General features: G+C 43.4%; 1 protein-coding gene across 2 annotated transcripts in view; it reads right to left on the bottom strand.

The window, feature by feature from the left end:
* Window positions 1–369: 369 nt before the first annotated feature.
* SPI1 (Spi-1 proto-oncogene) overlaps window positions 370–24708 on the bottom strand; it is a 55284-nt gene continuing 30945 nt past the window's right edge. For both annotated transcript variants that reach the window (XM_075188154.1, XM_075188153.1), the window contains exons 2-5: window positions 8534–8624; window positions 6595–6785; window positions 3531–3681; window positions 370–1332 (exon numbers count right to left, since the gene is read on the bottom strand). In XM_075188154.1, the coding sequence (XP_075044255.1) occupies window positions 1016–1332; window positions 3531–3681; window positions 6595–6785; window positions 8534–8624 (750 nt within the window). In that variant the 3' untranslated portion in view covers window positions 370–1015. The remainder of the gene's footprint in view (window positions 1333–3530; window positions 3682–6594; window positions 6786–8533; window positions 8625–24708) is intronic.

The raw sequence follows: 24708 nt of genomic DNA, 5'->3' as shown, positions 1-24708 counted from the left end.
AGTGTGAGCTCCACTGACCAGGGACTGATTTACTGTAATACAAATTAGCTGCTTGTACAGATTATGTTGTTACTCTAAAAATAATATGGGTAAAGGAGAACAATAATGCATTGGTTACAGCATGAGACTAATGCAACAGAATTCAGTGTTGGAACTCTCCTAATATATTCTTCACTGATACCGAGGACAATGTTCTGTAGTCATGGTTACGCTATCAAACACACCTTTATTTTGCCAACAGCCCTTGCAGACTATTTCAAGTAATTTTATCTAAAAAAATAATAACTTGTTAGAATTATCTTTATGTGATGATTTACACTAATTCAAATGGCTGCTTTTTCCAAAGCTGCTAAATAGAGATCTGCTAAATTGTGCCAATATGTCATTCTTTATTTCATTCTGATTTACAAACAATAGAGAGGCATCAATTTACCGATTTAGATTTAATTCTGTACTGGAAATCATGGAACTGTACTGACCTATGTGGTGTAGATTGCATTCTACACTGGAAATCATGAAACTGTACTGACCTATGCGGTCTAGATTTCATTCTGTACTGGCAACCATGGAACTGTACTGATCTGTGTGGCCTAGATTTAATTCTGTTTACTGTTTTCTAAAAATAATGAAACTGTACAATACACCAATCTAGAATTAATTCTACACGGAAGTTGAAATATTTTTATTTTATTAACACTAGTAAAAAATTTCCAGTTTTTGGACTTCTCAGGTATAATATTGTACAAGATGTTATTTTTTTTTATAGTAATGCTGAAATGAATAAATGATTCTGAATACCCCTCATATCTCTCCCTTACCTCCTCCACTGAGCGGTAATAATGCAAATTTGTCACTAAACCACACGCCATGCAAATAAAAAAAAAATAATTACTATAATATTAGTATTTACAAGGTTTTTGTTTTTTTTCCTCTCCTAAGAAATCTTTGGAGTCTTTCGTACCAAGTGAATACGTAGGGGCACTTCCGTGCGGCACATATAGATGTATATACCATCTCAATGATGGAAGTGCTTCCTCCCCGTATACATTTTGTGCAGGACCTCCCCGCTGAATTGATAGGTCAACTTCTTCTTGACCTTTCTCACTTCTCCAGTCTTGCCATAGTTGCGCAGCGCCCTAGCCATCTTCTGATAGGTCATCTTCTTGCGGTTGCCTTTCTGTATACCCCAACGGTGGGCGAGGGCCTCTTTGTGTTTGGAGGAGAACTGAAATGTCCCTTTGTCTTTATCTACCCACCAGATGCTATCTTTCATGTCGCCGCTTTGCAGTAGCTCAAGAAGGAACTGATACAGTCGGATCTTCTTCTTGTTGCCTGTAAAGTGAGAGGTAAAGATCTGAGAAGCTAGTTTGCAGGAAACTATATCTGGACACGTCAGTATGTATGGGGACTTTGTGAAGGAAAATGGTAAAAGTTACAACCGATAGAAAGAATGTAGGATATTTAGAATTTGACCTGTATATTGGTTTACCCAGGTCAACTCTTTTTTTTCCCACTGGAAACCTGTAACTTAAAGAATAACTCCATGCAAAAATAAACATATACATTTGAGTAGAGCTCAGCGAGTCAAAATTCAAGTCAAGAGTACGATTACCTCGAATGGGCCATTCACCAGCTCCAATAAAAACTTTAATGGCTGCAATGGTTTCATACTCTTGATGATTCTCAAATGTGAACATTTAATTTTCATGTTTGGCAAGGTTGTGTGGCAAGTGTAGAGAGGAGCACTGCTCGTACCCAAACCTATTTTTTAATTTTTGTGCGGAGAATTTGCCTTTAATGGCCTAGAATTTAGACGCCAGGTAAATTCACAAGGTTGAAGGAATTGGCTCATCTTAGTGCAATCAAAAGGAGACATTGGGGGTCTGATTCATTAAGGAACTCAAGTTCTGTTGCGTGCCGTATTTTGCGTGAAATTGCTGTGAGCATGCTCAGAATGCTGGAAAACGGGGGAAGAGAATGTACAGTCAGGATGTGCCGAGGTCAAACGCACGCACGCTCATCCGATTCAAGCTCTGGGCATCTCTACGGTATGCCATTTTTAGCCGTTTCACTGGCACCAGCTACAGAACAGGTGTAAGTGCCGAGTGATAGTGATGATGGACAGGTATACATGCCAGAACATGTATTTGCAATTAAGAGCAACTGTAAAAATGTATTTTATTGCACAGCAGACATAAATAACATCCTTATATAGGTATTACAAAAAAAATGGTAAAAAAAATAGTTTTAAATGTATTTTTATTAATGGCTATATTATTAACAGGTGTTAATTACTTAATATTTTTACAATGCACAAATTCATTGTGAGTACCCTGCAGTGTGATGTGTCTGTCTTCATACAGCAAGTGCCGTATAGGCAGACCGTACTTATACCCGTATTCAGCTAGAAACATTTCCTCAGATCTGCTAATACTTGAATACGGAAGGACGTACGTACCATTCCTTTTTAAAGAAGCGCAAATTGCATTCACTTTGCGTTCCTTGATCAATCAGGCCCTGGATGTTTGTGTGTGTTTCCTTTGTGCGCTCCACTTTTCTTCCACAGTTAACACACGATCGATGTGTGTGTGTTGAGAGGGGTTTCCACACCACGCCGCCAATGGGCGTGGCCAGTATGCATGGGGGCGTGTCCAGAATATCAGACAGTTCTGGGCTGCTCTCCAACTCTTCCTATCCCCATCATCTATATAGGCAATTCCTATCCACATCATATACATGGGGCAAGCCACCTCGAGCATACAGTGCCCCAGGCTAGGAGGGGGGGATTTCCAGGAACCCCCCTGGGTGCACCCCTGCATTGGGACCCTGTCTGAAGATAATAGCACATACAAGCACGAGCTCAAAAATATCTGAGCACTACACGGCGGAAGTATTTCTTCCTGGGAAGCAGAGTCTGCTGATTTCACTATGGCAGCTCATACTAGACATATTTATGAAAACTGCAAACCATTTACCCCTATTTGCAAAACTTGAAATTGTTAACTGCTAGGGTTTCAATAGAGTATCTTCATTTGAGAATGCCTAGAATAATTAAAGGACAAATATATGCATATTATATTATGTCCCTTCTTTATATTTATGTGTTTTATATAATGCATGGCTTCGTGCGTCAACTGCAGAGGTGCAAAATTTAGATGGGGCGTCCCTTGCCAAATGCCGGTTAGGCAAGAGGGGAGATGGCACATGTAAGGACTGATTTTCTCTCCTGGAAAACAACTGGATTTTAAATATCCTTGGAGGTGCTGGAGACCTGGATTCAGCTTATACTTTCAATGAGACGTCTTTTGCGCCAACAAGACACAATGTATAAGGAGAACAACGTTTATAGGTACAATTATACCAATGTCATTAATAACAATGTAACATCAACATATTGTATAAATGTGACAAAGGACTAGACCAGTTTCCCCTTAATCTCATAATTTATTTAAAGTGTAAACGATGGTCGGAAGAGCGCTATCGCTATTTCAGAATAAAATGTCAAAGTTGTAATTATTTTTTTTCCCAACCTGCTTCTCCAAGAAGTATCCCGTAACTTGGGTCTCGGGAATCCATCTCTCCTTCTGACACTTCCAAAGGGGGGCTGCGTCTGTCATGATCATCTTCCTCTGAGCTAGGCTGTGCGTGGAACTGCACACACATACGTGGTACATATGACACCTGGAAAAAAGAAATGTCATGATATATATATATATACATACACACACTGAGAGAGTCTAAGGGCAATTTGATAGCAGCCAATTAACCTACCAGTATGTTTTTGGAGTGTGGGAGGAAGCCAGAGCACCTGGAGGAAACCCACGCAAACACGGGGAGAACATACAAACTCCACACAGATAAGGCCATGGTTGGGAATTGAACTCTTGACCCCAGTACTGTGATGCAGAAGTGCTAACCACTAAGCCACCGTGCTACCCCAATATTGTACCTTATTATACATTATACCAGCGGTTCCCAAAGTGTGTGCCGCGGCTCCCAGGGGTGCCGCGGCGCTGTCACTAAGGTGCCGCGACCAGCCAGAGGAAAAAAAAAAAAAAAGAAATAACACTTACCAATCCGCGCGGCGCCGGGATCCAGCATCCTTCTCTCTCCTGCAGCTTGCCACTGATTGTCGGGCGCGCTGCAGGAGAGAGTAGGATGCTGGATCCTGGCGCCGTGCGGATTGGTAAGTGTTTTTTCTTTTTTTTTTCTTTTTCCTCTGGCTGGCCGCAGCGGAGGGGGGCCAGTGTGGCCAAGTGAGAGAGAAGCATAGAGAAAGTGGCAGAGTGAGAGTGGGGCAGAGTGGTGGCAGAGTGAGAGAGGGTGGCAGAGTGGCAGGGGCAGAGTGGCAGGGGCAAAGTGAGAGGAGGGGCAGAGTGAGAAGGGGCAGCGGGGACAGAGTAAAAGGGCAGCGTGAGAGAGGGCAGAGACAGAGGGCAGCGTGAGAGAGGGTAGAGGGGCAGCGTGAGAGAGGGCAGAGTAAGAGGAGGCAGCGTGAGAGAGGGCAGAGTAAGAGGAGGCAGCGTGAGAGAGGGCAGAGGGGCAGCGTGAGAGAGGGCAGAGGGGCAGCGTGAGAGGAGGCAGCGTGAGAGAGGGCAAAGGGGCAGAGTGAGAGAGGGCAGCGTGAGAGAGGGCAGAGTGAGTGGAGGCAGCGTGAGAGAGAGCAGAGGGGCAGGGTGAGAGGCAGAAGCGTGATAGATGGCAGAGGGGCAGAGTGAGATGAGGCAGCGTGAGAGAGGGCAGAGGGGCAGAGTGAGAGGAGGCAGTGTGAGAGAGAGTAGCGAGGCAGAGTGAGAGGAGGCAGCGTGAGAGAGGGCAGTGTGAGAGGAGGCAGCGTGAGAGAGGGCAGCGTGAGAGAGGGCAGAGGGGCAGCGTGAGAGGGCAGAGGGGCAGCATGAGAGAGGACAGAATGAGAGGGCAGACGGGGCAGCGTGAGAGGGGGCAGAGTGTGTGGAGATGAAGGAGGTCACAGTGTGAGTTAGTTGTCAATTATTCTTTGACAGAAATATAATTGAAAAAAATATATAAAAATATTATTTTTTCCTTGGATCTATGCGTATTATTTTTGCATACAACTAAATAAGTATTTCTGTCCTGACCTAAATACTTATTATGTTTTTTTGACCCAACTACTTATAAAACAGGACTGCTCTGTAATTATTTTGGAGGGGTGCCTTGAAAAAATTATGGAGACTCTAAGGGTGCCGCGAACTGCAAAAGTTTGGGAACCACTGCATTATACAATAATATTACAATAATATTATTCTGTATAGCAACAACGTTTTTGTTATGATTGGTGAAGCGATGACTTCAGACTAATTATAAGTGATTCTAAGAGATGACATCGGAAGTTGGTTATACAGATATTGCTTGCAACTGTGTTATACTTCTATTAACACCACTTGTGTATTGTGACTTTAAATATTTGTTTCCATTGTCATCTGCCATCAGTGATGGACATAATAATGAGGCAGATTTCTCAGGCATCAGGGTACAGAAGGAAAGCAATTTACAAACGAAAGAGAAACTGCAAAAGGGCTCTGGTTTGGAAGCTTAACAGTTTAACACAGGGAATGCTTGTTGTCAACAGTGCTCAGTGTCAATCTGCAACAGCAAAAGCTGGTTCATTTTTATTGTGTACTAATAGTAACATTTCTACTGCTGCATTTCTGCATCAATCTCTTGTATGGAATAAAGTTCTGGGCACCAGGTCACAGCCATGACATGAAGGGGCTTGAAAACCTTCAGCTAAAGAAAATAAAATTAATACTATATAGATTTACTATCAATAAACCAAATTCCATTTTTTTATTAATTCATTCCCAAACGCACAAAAACTATGACTTTCAAATGATGATAATAATTCTTCTGCTGCTTTTACCTAAATCAAGTTAGTTTGAAGAGACTCATGATGTCAGCAAATGTGTGAGATGAATAACAAACTGGGAAGAGTTAATTAAGTATAAATATGTCAGTTATTCAGGAATATTTGATATTTAGCTTGGCAATACACAGGTTTAAAAATATACAGTATATGTAAATAAATATATAATTAAACATAAATGTAAATTCTTTCATAAAACAGGAAGGAATGACTGTGAGATTCCCATCAAGAAAGGACAGGAAAGATACATTTTTACTCTCAACCACAGACAGCATGTGAGACCGGGTGGAAGTAGGTGAGTGTAATACTTGCACATAGTAACGGACATATACCCGCACACAATGGCATACTGTACAAGGAAAAGAAAAGATATACCATGTACTTGCATGCAAATTAACAGCACGGGCTACAGGAATATACACATCACTTTTGTGCATTAATATTCCACACCTCCCTGTATTTCCCATCACAGAGTGATGTTAGATAGAGAAGCCCCACCTGCAGCAAACATGTCACCTTTCAGCAAAGGGATGGGACAAATAACAGGCTTAACTTTAACATTCTGTTAAAGCCCTACAGAACTTAATTCTGCTATGTGCTTACTGTGTGCATAATATTGATGGTGCTACTATGTCAGCATAACTGTAACAATTGGAGATCTAGGTCCACAATGCAGTGAGAAGCGTCTGTAGAATAGGTGAGACATTTACCTGGTGTGTCAGCTGTAGGTGAGGATGAGACGCAGTTATTCCAGGCTCCAGGACATGCATCTGCTCCAGCTCCATGTGTCTGTACAGCTGTTGTAGCTGCGGGGGCTGCACGCTCTGCAGCTCTGTGAGCTGGGAGTCTGGGAAGCCATCAAGATCCCCATGCAGGTGTGTGGGGTACTCCCAGTAATGCTCTAAGGGGGAAGTGAAGGAGGGATTAGTGTTCAGGTGACTATAAACACCAGGGACGCATGCAGGATTGTTAGTGGGGGAGTTTCCCCCCACCCAAAAAAAGAAAAAGAAAAAGAAAAACGCAAGAGAGCTGCTGCGCATGCACGGCTCAGTTTCGGCAGCACTGTACTATACAGCAGCCGCGGCGCTGTCAAAGAAGCGTCCGCGGCGGTGCTGTATATATATATATATATATATATATATATACACATACATACATAGTGGGCCTGAGTCATTAAGGAGCTCCTGGACAATCCATTTTACAATACAAGGGGTGCAAATTAGTTTATTATTTTGCACACAAGGAGAATACAGGCAGCTTTTTCGTCTAGCACACAAATACTTGATAGTTTTATTTTTAAACTGAAAATTTCAAAGTTGATCTAGGACATGTCCTACCCCAACTATGAATCTGTCCCCACATTTTACATTTACCTCCTCCTCCAATGCAACATGGTTTTGCCCAGGTGCAAAGTTGCTCCTTCTTTTTTTTTGTTTTACTTTTCTTAGTGACTCAGGCCCAGTGAGTTTTGATATCATTGATTGATGTCCTTGAGTGAAAAGTGATACTATCCTATACTGTATATTATAATGTTATTAGCAGTCCTCTCTTCCCTGTATAAAATAACATAGTTTTGCAACATTCTGCCTTTAGATTGTCAAAAAGTTCTTAAGTGACCTCTGATATGGTTATAAATGACAGTAGACTGCACAGTGAGTTGTCCTATACATAACACATCATGATATTATATATTAAATAAATAAAAAAGTGTTAACTTAGAAGCTTTGTCCAGTAATCCATTCTCTGCAGATCAATGTCTCCCATCTTTGCTGTTTAACCAGTGATTGCCCATGTTACTAGCCGCCCATGCACCGAGATGGTCTGTCTGTTTCAGTAGTATCACCAAGATGGCGGTGGCTTGGAAACTGTACTGTATTCAGAAGCTTACTGAATACAAAGAGTAAGACTAATTTTGAATGCTTTGGGTATTAGAGCTGTACTGTATACTGTGGTATTAGAGCTGTACTGTATACTGTGGTATTAGAGCTGTACTATATACTGTGGTATTAGAGTTGTACTGTATACTGTGGTATTAGAGCTGTACTGTATATTGTGGTATTAGAGCTGTACTATATACTGTGGTATTAGAGCTGTACTGTATACTTGGGGCATGATAGATGCATTTGGGTATGGGAGTTATACTGTACACTAGAGGCATGGGAGCTGTTCTCTATACTATGGTCATGGGGGCTATACTGTATTCTGGGGACATAGCAGCTGTGCTGTATACTTGGGCAATGTAAATTGTTTGATTTATTATTTGTGTGTTAGAAAAGTACACTATTTTGGCCTCAACTTCTAATTTACATAACCACACCCCCATTGTTTGATTTATTATTTGTGTTAGAACAGTACACTGTTTTTTTGGCCACACCTGCTAATTTACATAACACACCCCCATTGTTTGATTTATTATTTGTGTGTTAGAACAGTACACTGTTTTGGCCACACCTGCTAAATTTACATTACCACACCCCTATTGTTTCCCTCACTAGTTCCCCATTGTGAGACTCCCCCATTTCCAATCATTGTTTTATCTTCCCTGGATTTTTGTTCCTTGGTAACTATGCATTTGTTTTTTAAAATATTACATTAGCATCCCATATATAGTGCACCTTGTTATTAGCATGTCTGATATCCCATATTTACCATGGCTTTCGCTGTCACTGATATATGGGTAATAGTCGTGCGGTGGACGAAATACTTCCGTCTCATAGGGAACCAGTTCTTCTGGGTGTGTCTGAGAGAGGAAGAAATCAACAGTGAATACAGGTTACTCATTGGTGCAGAGGCTGCCACACTCTAGGCTATGAATTCACCAGGAACTAGCGAGGTCGCTAGCTCCTATGAATCGATAGGTTGTATTCTCATTAATATTGGTTAATATTGGTTCCACCCACAAAATGGCTGCCTCCAATGTGTGGAACAAAAAAAAAAATCAACATGCTGTTGTGCCCATTTTCACATTATAAAAATAAAATAAACCTGTCTATTAGGAACGCGGCTGGTCTGATCATTTTTATAGCTGTCAGTAAAACTGATAAGGGTTGAAGTGAGAGAGCCGGCTGACCTGGGGGTGGAGGAGCCGCCAAACCTAGTTCACATGCACAGACTCCAGGGGGTATATTTACTAAACTGCGGGTTGGAAAAAGTGGAGATGTTGCCTATAGCAACCAATCAGATTCTAGCTTTCATTTATTGAGTGCATTCTACAAAATGACAGTTAGAATCTGATTGGTTGCTATAGGCAACATCTCCACTTTTTCCAACCCCTCAACTTAGTAAATATACCCCCAGGACTTAGAGCAGGTTATGTTTATATTTAAGTATGCAGCTACAGAGGAAGTGACTCTTGGTACAAAACCATTATTGTTATTTTGTTTACAAAGTGACAACATCACTGTAGAGCAGGAAGATAAAATTCCTTAAAAGGTGATTTACGGACTGTTAATAATGTGCCAGTCTGCACAGATAAAGGACCAGCACGCCGTCACAAGTTCAGCAAGGTAAGCCATGGTACCTAAAGATGTAGGTTACTATGGAGAATAAAGTATTGCTCCTTCTAATAGGAGTATAATGACTGATTGGCTCGCTCTTTGCTGAATAAGGTTAGAAGCTGCAACAGTTTATTATTTTCTGTGACCCAATGCAAAAATGATGCAAAGTTTTGTGTTACCAAACAAGATAGGGGGACAAACATCAAGGGGTGGAGACTGCATTCATAAGTTTTAATGTCTATAAGGAACATTAGCTCTGGCCCATCAGCACCCCTTAGCTCCTGGGCCCAATGCAACTCCTCGGAGCACTTCAGCCCCCAAAATAAGCATAGTGCGTGCATGATCTCCCTATTGTGCGACCACAGACACCGTACGGCATTTAAAGCTCCGGAATGTCATGCACATGATGATAAGGGGGATTGATGACATTCAAATTTCTAGTTATGTGCTCACTAAAATCAATGTACATAAATAATTAAAATGCTGAAATGTAACAACAGATCACTAAGGATCCCTGGTCGTTCCTTCTCTCTCGCCCTATCCCTGACAAGACTGCCCCTTCCAACAAGCTGATATCCCACATACTAGCTGCTGCCAAATCCCTAATAGATAAACACTGGAAAGATCCCAACCCTCCCTCTATGCAGGCCTTACGGAACTACATCTGGCATATCGCAAGCATGGAGCGTATTACTTGCTACCTTCACGATAAATCCTACAACTTTGACAAGGTTTGGGCCCCGGGGTATCTCCAGCAAAGCCGTAGCTGTTTACCCTCTTTGGCTCTCTCGTCCTCTAATGGTACATAGACCCTGGGCCGTCTCCAGTTCCTCCAGGTTGGTCATCGTGCACCATGGTTAAGAGAACCATATATCTTGCCGTTTACTTTTTATTTTCTTATTTATTTTATAGGTCGTTATTCTGTAAATATGTTGCTTACAACCTCCTTTGTAATAGGTATGGTGATATACGTGCCTGTCCCTCCCAACCCTTCCCCCGGTTCCCCCTCCTTAACCCGTTTTGTTTCCTGTCTCTTTCCTACCCCTTCCTTCTACTATAAAAATTAAAAAAAAGAGGAGACATCTTGTTGTCTTAACACAGTTGTTGGTTTTTACTTGTTATTTGCTTTTTTCTGTGTTGTTTCCTTTTGTAACAAATAAAGAGTTTAAAAAAAAAATGCTGAAATGTGATGCATGAAATGAAGACAAGTGCAATGTCCCATTGCAGTCCTGATTTATTTAAGACGTACTGTACATGCACCATTCAGGAGAAAAAAGAAAATATTGCAAATAATTAAAGGGCTGGTGAGGCCCGGATTTGTAAGAAGACCCTATATGTGGTCCTAGGAGCTCCATGTGCCACACCCTGGTCTCTATGCACATGTTTTTATTTTGGATATTAATAATGTATTATTCACATATTATACACATTTAACCATAATGTCAGTTATAGAAACAAATAAGAGTACACTATTCACCCAAAGGTGGTAAATAAATTTTTTGAATCTTTCTTTTAGAATCCATTTTTCAGCAGCAGGTCTTGGATCACCAAGACTTTGTGGTAGATATATAAAAGCTCCGAAATAGAAAAAGAGGAGGTGTTGCCCATAGCAACCAATCTGATTTTAGCTATAATTGTCTAGATGTATGATAGCTAGAATCTGATTGGTTGCTAGGGGCAACATCTCCACTTTTCCTTCTTTAGAGCGTTTGATAAATAAAAAAATAAATACAAATACTAAACAAATGGTATATGATGTTTCTGTCCTCTCAGTATCTGGATCTACGGACAAGAGCAGGAAACACCAAAGTTCAAAGTTTGTTCTAAGCTATGGCATTAGGTAACAGTATTTCCTGCACTAAGTTTGTGCTCACTTCCTTTACAGCATATGGAGAGCTACACTGTGCTGGCATATATGTAAAAAAAAGTAACATACTTACCTAAAACTTATGTTACTTTTAAATACAATGTGGGCAACAAAATATATGTTTGTTTTATTATTATTATTATTATTAATATTTATTTATAAGGCGCTACAAGGCATCCGCAGCGCCGTACAGAGACAAACAAAATCACAATACAATGGGAGACAGCACAGTACAATAAACACAGCAACTCAGTACGCTCAATGCACAGCTAGAGAGGGCGGGGAAGGGGGAGGGAGGATCCGAAAACGACGGGGCCCAAGAAGGGGGGCGCAGAAGACAGGGAGACCCCCAGGGGGGAGGAGGTAGCGAAAGTGGACGTGGGGTGGAGGACCTTTGAGGAGGAGGGCTAAGTAGCTGGAGAGCAGAGTTAGAAGTGGTGGAAACAGGAGGAGAGATGGCCCTGCTCACAGGAGCGTACAATCTAAGGGGAGAGGTGGACAGACAGAGAGACGCAGGGGAGAGAGGGAGAGTTGGGGGACAGAGGCAGAAGATAAGGTAGGAAGTTAAGTGGGAGACAGAAAGGCTTTAAGAAAAAGGTGGGTTTTTAGGGCCCGTTTGAAGCTGGACAGATTAGGGGAAGTTCTGATGGAGGGAGGGAGCTTGTTCCAGTGGAGGGGGGCAGCACGGGCGAAGTCTTGGATACGCGCGTGGGAGGAGGTTATAAGGGGGGAAGAGAGGCGACGGTCAGAGGCAGAACGGAGAGGGCGGGATGGAGCATGAATAGAGAGGAGGGTGGAGATGTAGGGCGCAGTGGAGTTGGCGAGGGCCTTGTAGGTGAGTGTGAGGAGCTTAAAGAGGATTCTGAAGGGGAATGGGAGCCAGTGAAGGGCTAGGTAGAGGGGGGAGACAAAAGAGGAGCGGCGAGAGAGGAAAATAAGCCTAGCTGCAGCGTTAAGGACAGATCGAAGGGGATCGAGATGAGAGTGGGGGAGGCCAGTGAGGAGGAGGTTGCAGTAGTCCAGGCGGGAGATGATCAGAGAGTGGATAAGGCATTTGGTGGCATCTTGGGAGAGGAAGGGCCGGATGCGAGCGATGTTGCGCAGCTGGAAGCGGCAGGATTTAGCAAGAGAGAGGATGTGGGGGCCAAAGGAGAGAGAGGAGTCGAGGATGACACCAAGGCAGCGAAGTTGGGGGACAGGGGAGATAGAGGTGTTGTCGACAGTGATGGAGAGGTCAGAAGGGGATGGGGTATGAGAGGGAGGAAAAACTATGAGCTCAGTTTTGGCAAGGTTAAGTTTGAGGAATCGAGAGGACATCCAGGAGGAGATGGCAGAGAGGCAGGCGGACACCCTAGAGAGGAGGGAGGGAGAGAGATCAGGAGAGGAGAGGTATAGTTGAGTGTCGTCAGCGTAAAGGTGGTAGCTGAAGCCGAAGGAGCTGATGAGTTCACCCAGGGAGGAGGTGTATAGAGAGAAGAGTAAGGGTCCCAGAACAGAGCCCTGAGGGACCCCGACTGGAAGGGTGGATGGGGGGGAGAGAGACCCAGAGGTGGTGACAGAGAAGGAACGGTGAGTAAGGTAAGAGGTGAACCAGGACAGGACTGGGCCGGAGAGGCCGAAAGACTGGAGGGTGTGAAGGAGTAGGGGGTGGTCAACGGTGTCAAAGGCTGCAGAGAGGTCAAGGAGGATGAGAAGGGAGAAGTGGCCCCTGGCTTTTGCAGAGAGGAGGTCATTGGTGACTTTAGCCAGGGCAGTTTCAGTGGAGTGGAGGGGGCGGAAACCAGACTGGAGAGGATCAAGGAGGGAGTATTCAGAAAGGTAGGAGGTGAGACGGCTGCAGACGAGCCTCTCAAGAATTTTGGAGGCAAAAGGGAGAAGAGATATGGGGCGATAGTTCGAGAGAGAAGTGGGGTCAAGATTAGGTTTCTTAAGAATGGGGGATACGAGAGCATGTTTGAAGGAGGAGGGGAAGATGCCAGTGGAGAGGGAGAGATTAAAGAGGTGAGCGAGGTGGGAGCAGGTGGTGGGGGAAAGGGAGCGAAGAAGGTGGGAGGGGATGGGATCCAGGGGGCAGGTAGTGGGGGGGGAGGATAAAATGAGAGAGTGGACTTCCTCGCCGGTGGTGGGACGGAAGGAGTGGAGGGGAAGGTGGTTGGGGGGGGAGGACAGAAGAGTGGGAGGGGTGGAAGAGAGAGTGGAGGAGGAGATTTCAAGTCGGATGGCCTCGATTTTAGAGGAGAAGAAGGAGGCGAAATCAGAGGCAGTCAGGGAGGAGGGGGTGGGGGGAGGGGAGGGGGCCAGGAGAGTGCTGAAGGTGGCAAAGAGGCGGCGGGGGTTAGAGGACTGGGAAGAGATGAGGGATTTAAAGAAAGATTGTTTAGCGAGTGAGAGGGCAGAGCTGTAGGATGAAAGGATGAATTTAAAGTGGAGGAAGTCAGCCAGGGAGCGGGATTTTCTCCAGTGACGTTCAGCGGAACGGGAGCATTTTTGGAGGAAGCGGGTAAATTTGGAGTGCCAGGGTTGGGGTTTGGAGCAGCGGGGGTGGACGGAGTGGGCAGGGGCGACCGCGTCCAGAGCGGAGGTGAGGGTGTGATTGTAGAGGGAGACCGCCTGGTTGGGGCAGGCCTGGGAGGAAAGGGGAGAAAGGAGGGTATCGAGAGAGGAGGACAGAGAGGCAGGGTCAAGAGCATCGAGGTTGCGTATGGACAGAGTAGGTTTGGGCAGGGGGAGGGGAGCAGGAGAAGAGGAGAGAGAGAAGGAGAGGAGATGGTGGTCGGATAGAGGAAAGGGAGAGATGGAGAAGTCGGAGAGATTACATAGGTAGGAGAAGACAAGATCAAGGGAGTGACCAAGGCAGTGGGTAGAGGAGGAGGTCCATTGGGTGAGACCAAGGGAGGAAGAGAGGGTGAGCAGTTTGCTGGAAGCAGGGTAGGTGGGGTTGTCGATGGGGATATTAAAGTCACCGAGAATGATCGAGGGGAGATCGGAGGAGAGGTAGTGAGGAAGCCAGCTAGCAAAGTTGTCAAGGAAGAGGGAGGTGGGGCCAGGGGGGCGGTAGATGACAGTGACGCGGAGATGGATGGGGTAGAAGAGGCGGATGGAGTGAGCTTCAAAAGAGGAGAAGGAGAGGGAGGGTTCAGGGGGAATGACACGAAAAGTACAGGTGGAGGAGAGGAGGAGGCCAACTCCACCGCCAGGGCGGGCACCAGGCCTGGCGGAGTGGGTGAAGGAGAGGCCACCATAGGAGAGGGCAGCGAGGGAAGTAGTATCAGAATTGGAGAGCCAGGTTTCAGTAACGGCAAGAAGGTTAAAGGAGTTGGATAGAAAGAGGTCGTGGATAGCAGTCAGCTTGTTGCGGACGGATCTGGCATTCCAGAGGGCACAGAAGAAAGGGGGAGAGGAGAGGGGGGAAATAGGGATGAGGTTAGCAAGATGAGCAGCGCGCGGGGGATGGCGGGGAGGAACGGGAGAGGTAGGGCGGGGGGAGAGTATGGGTATGGAGTGAGAGCGGGGAGGCATAGTATGGAGAGAGAGTAACAGAACAGTGAGATAGTGGGAACAGTGAAAAACAGGTAAGAACAAAGGCAGGAAGACAATGAAAAGGTGGAAGATAATAACGAATTAGGGCGTGGAGGGCATGGAACAACAGTACAGTGAGATAATAAGGACAATGAAGACAGGTAAGAATGATAGCAGAACAGTAAGATAATAAGGACAGCGGATAACAGGTAAGAATAAGCAGGGAGACAATAGCAAGATGGAGGACAATAACCAATTAGGGCGTGGAAGGCAAAGAATAATAGAAGGAGAGGTAATAAGGACAATGGAAATAGGGAAGAATAATAACAGTTAAAACTAGTTGCTGGTAAATATAAAATCAGGAAAAACAAGATAAAGGCATATAAATAGTAGAATAATAACAGGTAAAAAGTAGAAACTTGTAAATGTACAATCAGGAAAAACAAAATAATGGCATATAAAATAATGTTTTATATGCAGTTGATGCAGTTAAGCCAGGGATTCAGCAGGAGAAGGGTTAACTGACAAGCCGGGTCGGTACACAGTAGATCAGTTGCTGCAGATAAGCCAGGGATTCAGCAGGAGAAGGGTTAATTGACAAACCGGGTCGGTACACAGTAGATCAGTTGGTCTAGATAAGCCAGGGATTCAGCAGGAGAAGGGTTAATTGACAAGCCGGGTCGGTACACAGTAGATTAGTTGATGCAGATAAGCCAGGGATTCAGCAGGAGAAGGGTTAATTGACAAGCCGGGTCGGTACACAGTAGATCAGTTGATGCAGATAAGCCAGGGATTCAGCAGGAGAAGGGTTAACTGACAAGCCGGGTCGGTACACAGTAGATCAGTTGATGTAGATAAGCCAGGGATTCAGCAGGAGAAGGGTTAACTGACAAGCCGGGTCGGTACACAATAGATCAGTTGGTGCAGATAAGCCAGGGATTCAGCAGGAGAAGGGTTAATTGACAAGCCGGGTCGGTACACAGTAGATCAGTTGATACAGGTAAGCCAGGGACTCAGCAGGAGAAGGGTTAATTGACAAGCCGGGTCGGTACACAGTAGATCAGTTGATGTAGATAAGCCAGGGACTCAGCAGGAGAAGGGTTAACTGACAAGCCGGGTCGGTACACAGTAGATCAGTTGATGCAGATAAGCCAGGGATTCAGCAGGAGAAGGGTTAACTGACAAGCCGGGTCGGTACACAATAGATCAGTTGGTGCAGATAAGCCAGGGATTCAGCAGGAGAAGGGTTAATTGACAAGCCGGGTCGGTACACAGTAGATCAGTTGATACAGATAAGCCAGGGACTCAGCAGGAGAAGGGTTAATTGACAAGCCGGGTTGGTACACAGTAGATCAGTTGATGTAGATAAGCCAGGGATTCAGCAGGAGAAGGGTTAACTGAAAAGCCGGGTCGGTACACAGTAGATCAGTTGATGCAGATAAGCCAGGGATTCAGCAGGAGAAGGGTTAACTGACAAGCCGGGTCGGTACACAATAGATCAGTTGGTGCAGATAAGCCAGGGATTCAGCAGGAGAAGGGTTAATTGACAAGCCGGGTCGGTACACAGTAGATCAGTTGATACAGATAAGCCAGGGACTCAGCAGGAGAAGGGTTAATTGACAAGCCGGGTTGGTACACAGTAGATCAGTTGATGTAGATAAGCCAGGGATTCAGCAGGAGAAGGGTTAACTGACAAGCCGGGTCGGTACACAGTAGATCAGTTGATGCAGATAAGCCAGGGATTCAGCAGGAGAAGGGGTAACTGACAAGCCGGGTCGGTACACAGTAGATCAGTTGATGCAGATAAGCCAGGGATTCGGCAGGAGAAGGGTTAATTGACAAGCCGGGTCGGTACACAGTAGATCAGTTGATGCAGATAAACCAGGGATTCAGCAGGAGAAGGGCCAACCGACAAGCTGGGTCGGTACACCGTAGGTCAGCCGATGCAGACAAGCCAGGGATAGATGGTATGGCCTTGTTTTGGAGTGATGATGACACTCATTTGTACTCATTTGTGTTTTATAACGTAAATTGCGTTGCTATCTCAGTCATGCATAATCACAGATATGTATATGTATTTATTTTATGCAGATGGCAAAAATTTGGGTTTGTAAACATGGAGAATGAGAGGATGATGAACACAAACCCTACAAAATATGGCAATGTGCACCAATGCATGCATATAGCGGATATACATTTATGATTGCTGGAAACCTATAGGCTGCAGCTCCACATTTATTCCAGGTCACTATGTTCTTTATGGATTACACTGTCGGAACACAACTTATGACCCTATAATGCAAACATATATTGTGTTGTACTTTTAAGAAATCATACTTAAGAGTAATATATTTTTTATGTAAGTATATCACTATTCACATACTTTCATATGAGCATGCACAACGTAGAGCTCCGTGTTATTGTGCTGTAATATCAGCACAAACATATTGGAGAATTTACTGTTATCTAGAGCAGTGTTTCTTAAACCTGGTCTTCAAGACCCCTAACACTGCATGTTTTCCACATCTCCTGGCTTTAGCACAGGTGTATTCATTACTGACTGACACGTTGTAACAGATCCACAGGTGGTATAATTATTTCCCTTGTCACCTGGAAAACCTGCACTGTTAGGGGTCCTGAGGACTGGGCTTGAGAAATACTAATCTAGGGCCTGATTCATTAGTGATCTTATTTGTCGTTTTTTGCTTATCTTAAGCAAATCCACTCTGTTCATGGCCAGAAAAGGGAGATAAGAAGCAAAATCCATTGCGTAAGTAAAGAATTTCTTAAGTTAAGATGAAAATCCATCTTAACTTCACTCTTATCTCTCTGTTTCTCACTCTTATCTCACTCTTATCTCTCTTATCTCTCTTATCTCTCTGTTCTTAAAATTAGCATCTTAACTTTTGCACAAGATAATATCACTAATGAATCAGGCCCCTTGTGTTTGGAGCCCACAATTAAAAGGTGCAGGAACGAGCCAATGAAGGCATCAGCAGTGGAAAAATAATGGTGTAAAAACAAAACTCCTGTGAAGCTTTCCATTAAGGAGAACCTGTCACATAGGGAATAATAATAATTGTGCATTACAATTGACTACACTTTCCTACCCCTCCCCTCCTTCCTGAAATGTCCTTGAATTAGAATACAAGAACAAACTAGTCATGTCGTAATGATTGACAATGTTAGATTGCTTAACAGCACTTGTATGATAATGAAATATCAGATCCCTCCATCGTCCGGAAGTTCAGGATCACTATGGAGTGGAGCCTAGTACGTAGAAGCCCCCACTATGTGTAAATACTTGGACCCCATTGCCCACCACTTCCTCACTTCCACATTCTTTTTTTTCTGCCAATTCTTAGCGCACTGAGGAACTTGCACGACAGGAGTAACATCGATACACAGACGATGTAGTGGTGTTTACACACCCACACATCCACGCCTCTGTCGTGTTGTCATCTGAAGTTCTGGACGCTGTGTCTCTTGGCACAAACACCACCAAAGTTGACAAATTGTGCTTATCACACCATCACCCCAGTGCGAAATGTTCTCCGTCCGTATTAACCTTACACACCATGCAGACTAAATAAATGAGCCCTAATAACTGTGAACAAAGACACTCACATTTCAACCATCAGGCTTAGGAAACCAGACGGAATTATTAGTGTTTTGCACAATTATATACTGTATATTTTTATTGATTGAGGTTTGTAAAATGTATTTTTAATAAACAAATTGTACGTGAAGCATTTTGCAATTCCTGTATTCAGCACATGATCAAGTAAACATCTGGGTACTTATATAACCATTGCCGGAGAATCCCATAGGGCCAGGTGGTGAGAGAATGCTCCAAAAGCCTTCACTCTTCTCTTCATCTATAATGAAACTGAATTTCAGGGAGACCATAAGAGCAGATGGATATGTATCAATGCCAAAGCTTGCTGTGGAACTTAGCGATTAGGTGTTAATCATCATCACCATCTATTTATATAGCGCCACTAATTCCACAGCGCTGTACAGAGAACTCATTCACATCAGTCCCTGCCCCATTGGAGCTTACAGTCTAAATCCCCTAACACACACAGATAGAGAGAGACTAAGGACAATTTAATAGCAACCAATTAACCTACTAGTATGTTTTTGGAGTGTGGGAGGAAACCGGAGCACCTGGAGGAAACCCACACAAACACGGGGGAGAACATACAAGCTCCACACAGATAAGGCCATGGTCAGGAATTGAACTCATGATGCCAGTGCTGTGAGGCAGAAGTGCTAACCACTAAGCCACCATGCTGCCCAATCATTGCTTGTGGATCATGGGAAGTATCTTCATCAGGTAATAGTTTATAAACACTGGATATATATAACATAGCGATGCCCATGTGGTCTGAGAATATTATCAGCTGGCTGTGACTAAATTATCCTGTAGACTTTTTAATCTTTAAATATTCACTATTGGCTGCCTTCAAATTGGGACTGTAATAGTTCCCATCTAAAGCTATTGGGCATTTTCAATAGAGTGGATAATGCCTTTTTAACCACTGGGTATTTAAATTGATATATTGTTAAAATTCAAATTTTTATAGTGATTTTCTTATGATGATTGGTTAAACTGTATATGAAGATTTCATGTGATTTGCATTCAGTTCTATTAGTAATAACTTTAGAATACTCTCAGATGAGTTTTGTGTAATTTATGTGCCCACATTCTTAATAGAGTTCTATATATTGATTTCTCTTTCTTATTTACCAAATATCTTGTTGCAGTTCCTATTCCCTGTTCCAATCTCTGGATCAAGTGTTGAAATTCTGATGTCGTAGAAGTACAAGAACTTATTATAGCTGCAACACTTCTAGAAATGTACCATCAACTAAAGACAAATTGTGGACATTTCTGAGAAAAAGTATCAGGCTTTGATCTGTACAAGGTTTTATAATGACAAAACTGAAAGATTACAAAAGGAAAACCCAAAAGTAGGAACAAGTATATTAAATAAGTAATACACAGGGAAGGTGTGGTGTTGAATCTAGCAACCAATCAGAAAATTGCTTTTATTTTTGCTTTTATTTTCTAAGCTACACCAGAAAGCTAGAATCTGATTGGCATGGCCTACAAATTTTCCTCCTACACTACAAGTTTTCATACATGTAACCAGTTGTGTCATGCAGTACATTAATCATCCTAGTGTGGTAATGTAAGGGGATGTTTCCTTTAGAGAGACAGTTTGTTAAGGGTATACAAGGTGGTGCATAAAATTAGGTGAGATGATTCTGAGTAAGCATATAAGAACATGTGTTTTAAAAAGCTCCCTCCCTGGTAAATGCCATAAATATATCAAACGCTGTGTGACGGCTTTAAACATATTTTATGGTCTCTCCTCCTTACTATAAATAAGTATTGTACATTAACAATAATGCACGTGGCAGATTGTGATTATATGGGGTATTTAGTACAATAAAATGCTTTCGGGATTTAGACTTGTCTTTGGCTGTCTTTGGCTGTCTTTATTTTTAATGTTTATTCTTGTTAAGTCCTGGCACCTATATCGCTGCTCCTCATCAAACTTAATTAGCCAAGTATGGAAAACAGATAAATAGTGTTAAATATAGTTTGGATCCAGAGTTCTTTAAAATGGCTTATTTCATTCTTAAAGGATAAGGATGGAAATCCTAAGTAAACTCCAGTCCCCAAAGGTTACTTTCCTGGGGTTTCTCAGGGGGTTCCCAAACATCCGGGCAAGCTTGCTGCTCTCCCCTCGAAGCTGCAGGAGTGAGCAGGATTCAGAAGACCAGCGGCAATTGCGTATGGTCTCGGGGGACAGCATAGCAAACTTGCTGCTGCTCCCCTTGGTCCTGCAGGAGTGAGCAGGATGCACAAGGCCCATGGCAAGTGCGTAGGATCTCGGGGGATAGCCTAGCAAACTTGCTGTTGCTCCCTTTGATCCTGCAAGAGTGAGCAGAATGCAGAAAACCAGCAGCAATTGCGTTTGATCCTGCAAGAGTGAGCAGGATACAGAAGACCAGAGGCAAGTTCATAGGATCTCAGGGGACGTCCTGGTAAGCTTGCTGCTGCTCCCCTTGATCCTTCAAGAGTGAGCAGGATGCAGAAGACCAGCAGCAATTGCGTAGGAACTCGGGGGACATCCTGACAAGCTTGCTGCTGCTCCCCTTCATCCTACAAGACCGAGCAGGATACAGAAGACCAGTGGTAAGTGCGTAGGATCTCAGGGGACATCCTGGTAAGCTTGCTGCTGCTCCCCATTATCCTGCAGGAGTGAGAAGGATGCAGAAGACTAGCAGCAAGTGCGCAGGCTCTCGGGGAAAGTCTGGCAAGCTTACTACAGCTCCCTTTGATCCTGCAGAAGTGAGCAAGATGCTGAAGACCAACAGCAAGTGAGTTGGATCTTGGGGGACATCCTGGCAAGCTTGCTGCTGCTCCTTTTGATCCTGCAGGAGTGAGCAAGATGCCGAAAAACCAGCAGCAAGTGCATAGGATCTCAAGGGACATCCTGGCAAGCTTGCTGCTGCTTCCCTTCATCCTGCAGGAGTAAGGAGGATGCAGAAGACCAGCAGCAAGTGCGTAGGATCTCGCGGGACAGCCTGACAAGCCTGCTGCTGCTCCCCTTGATCCTGCAGGAGTGAGCAGGTTGCAGAAGACCAGCGGCAAGTGCGTAGGATCTCATAGAACATTTTCGAGAGGCTGAAAGCTGAACCCCAGAAAATTAACCTTTGGGTACTGTGGTTTACTTTCAGCATATTAAACCAAAAACTGAATTTTCAGTTTTGGGAGGAATTATCCTTTAACAGTCTTCATTTACAAATATTGAGATGAGGAAAGGTCAGCTCCACAAGGATGTGATATTATTGTACCAATGATGAAGAAAGTTAATAATGGTTATTAATAAACTAGAAAAATGAGGCTCTACAGCTCATTTATTTATATGAAAACTATCTGCCTTAATCATGTAGCACTTTTGAGTGTTTCAATTATTTTTTCTTTTTTAATTGTAGTCAAAATGCAACTTTCTCATAGCAAGTGTGCATGAAAGGTGTGACAGAGGACCATCAGAAGTACAGGCTGACACCTGGCTTTCATCGTCTGCATGCACATGTAAACTCCAAGGTCTTTTGCAGGGAATAAAAAAGGCTCTAGGAGCATCCTCCTAAATACCTCTTCAGTTCCTTTTTTTTTTAAATCTTGTTTTTGCCTGTGGGTGCATGACAAGGCACATTCCTGCCCTAACCGCCCACCTCCTCCCATCAGTAGATGGAAAAAATCACACACCCTACAGACAATGCCCTCTTAAGCTGGGTACACACTACAGAAATTTCAACCAACTTTTTATGCCTAGCGATTTTACATGCGATCGATGATCCGATCGATCGGTCCATGGACTGCATACACACTAGCCTTGTTTAGGACGATAAAGGGAAGAGCGGACGTCCCTTTGGCGACTTTTTACAGCCATGTTGTCATGAGCAATGACTGTAATTTCGTACTCACTGTTGTGGATCGGTCGGAAGTTTATACACACTACACAACAGAAACGAGATTGGAATGAAAATATTAAATGGTACGACCAACCAAATGAGGCAACAATCGTCCATTTGGGCAGACTTTCGACCATCGTGTCACTGCACACACTGACCCGACTTTTGAACGAGCGGTCAAATGTCGGCTGATTTAACCGATTATTGGACGAAAACCGTGTAGTGTGTATGCAGCTTTAGCTCACAAGCCCGTGCTTTTCCCATACAATGGATGCATTTATACAAATAAGGAGCACAGCTGTACATAAACTCTGGCAATACTTGTTCTGTTATATCCATCTCAGGATTAAATTGCGGTGATAATTGGCGATAATACTTATCCTTATTGCTTAATATGGACCTAAGTTGTGTGCTGGAGAGTAAAGTTGGAAGATGTACATAAATGCCTATAAATAAACCACATAATTTATTTAAGCAAAACTAGATGGACTCCCCACGCATTTTGTCACTGATACGCCCGACGCGTCTGCTTCACTACTACACCTGCATGGGCAGTGGCACCTGTTTGCTAATGTTTGACCCACAGAGAGAGACTGAGCAATAGGCAGGTGGTTGACCTGAGGGTACAGCAAGGTAGGAGTTAAGGATTACATACTACTACCCCAGGCAATCATGGGTAGGTGGAATGTCAACTAAAAAAATATTTTTATCTGGAGTTATTCTTTCTGAACTTACATTGCAGATACACTTGTTGGCAAAGAAAACACAGGATTAAAATTCAAATATCCCCACCATGAATTACCCACATGCCAGTCAAATGAGGGTCAAAAAAAGCAATTAAAGGGACTAGAATACATCTGAGACTAGGGGGTAAATGTATCAAGCTGAGAGTTTTCCGGCGGGTTTGAAAAGTGGAGATGTTGCCTATAGCAACCAATCACATTCTAGCTGTTATTTTGTAGAATGCACTAAATAAATGAGAGCTAGAATCTGATTGGTTTTTCAAACCCACTGGAAAACTCTCAGTTTGATACATTTACCCCTAGATATTTTTGCAAGCTCCAGAGTATATTTGGGGCACACCCCAAATTGGCACTCTACATTATATGAAAATAGATTCTATTAATTGCACTGTGCCTGTCTGCCACACATTATCCCAACACATATCAAACTTGCTAATCAAGCAACGGTCATTTCTGTGGAACACTTGCATGAAAGGTGTGAAACCAGATCTGCCAGTGTTAACAGCGACAAATCCACGCCTCTACAGTGTTGTCATCTTATGTTCCTGTAGCTGTGAAACTTGGCCCAGACACTGCTGAAGATGACAAATTCTGCTTATCACACCCTCACTCCAAGGCAAGACGTTCTTAGCCGGTCAGCACCATTCGGGCCAAACACCAGGGCCCTCATGTCTGTGACTCTGTGAATTCACAGTGACTGAACCATGACTGGTCTAGTCATGTGCTGACTGCCTAAAATTACACCTTTTTCATCATCATTTTACTGAATGATGTTTAGGTCATAAACATGATTTTATTACGTTAATATAAATGGACAATCTTGTAAAAATTACTGTATTCCTGGTCATGTGAGTCCCATGTATGGTCTCAGTCTATCCTATCCACCCCCCCCCCTCCCCCTTATGTCTCCTTGTCCTCTCTTCCTCCTTATATTATAGGAAAATAGACCTCATACTTTTATGTATCTATCAGTGGTTTAGTATTTATAATTCCTGTATATTTCAGGTCGTTCAAATGATAGTGCATTTTGTCTGTTTTATTTTTGTTCTTTTTATATCTTCTGCTGTGTAATAACTCGGGCTGCCATACAGCCAATGCCAGTCGTATATATTGTCACTTATCTTGGCCTATTGTGACTCTTGCTCTGTATGTATACTTTGTGTGCTGGTATTCTATAAATAAAGTTATTTAAAAAATAAAAAAAAATACCGTATTCCTGAGATAAATGCGTTGCTTGATGAAGGTGGCTTAGACCCATGAGTGCATCTACTTATGCACCCAGGTGTAAAAATGCAATTCCATTTTGTTTCACATGATTATTTACTTTATTAAAGGAATGAAAAATAACTTTTTGCTCCCACAAAAGGAGCAGAGATCACTTTTACAGGGGCACATTTTCCTCATTCCAGTTGCACTTCTGAGGAATAATAAAACCATAGGCACACTTCATCCCGGGTAGTAAAAACATTCTAAAGTGACACAAGCACAGGTTGGTTTTCCAATGGCAGGTAAGTGGGCTCGCACCTTCAAGTGTGCTCGGAATGCAAATAGTCTCACTTGCACAAAAAATAAGACATTGTGGGTCTGCATTTTGTGTGGGTCATAAATGAGCCAGAGTGCATGGATATGTCATACTGTGCAAAAGTGTAAACATCATATCAACGTGGGAGATCCCCCCACTCACAACACTTTAGAGCCACGCGT

This window comes from Mixophyes fleayi, chromosome 10 (assembly GCF_038048845.1).
Source record: "Mixophyes fleayi isolate aMixFle1 chromosome 10, aMixFle1.hap1, whole genome shotgun sequence".
Taxonomy (NCBI): domain Eukaryota; kingdom Metazoa; phylum Chordata; class Amphibia; order Anura; family Limnodynastidae; genus Mixophyes; species Mixophyes fleayi.
This window is presented reverse-complemented; position numbering and strand designations above follow the sequence as displayed.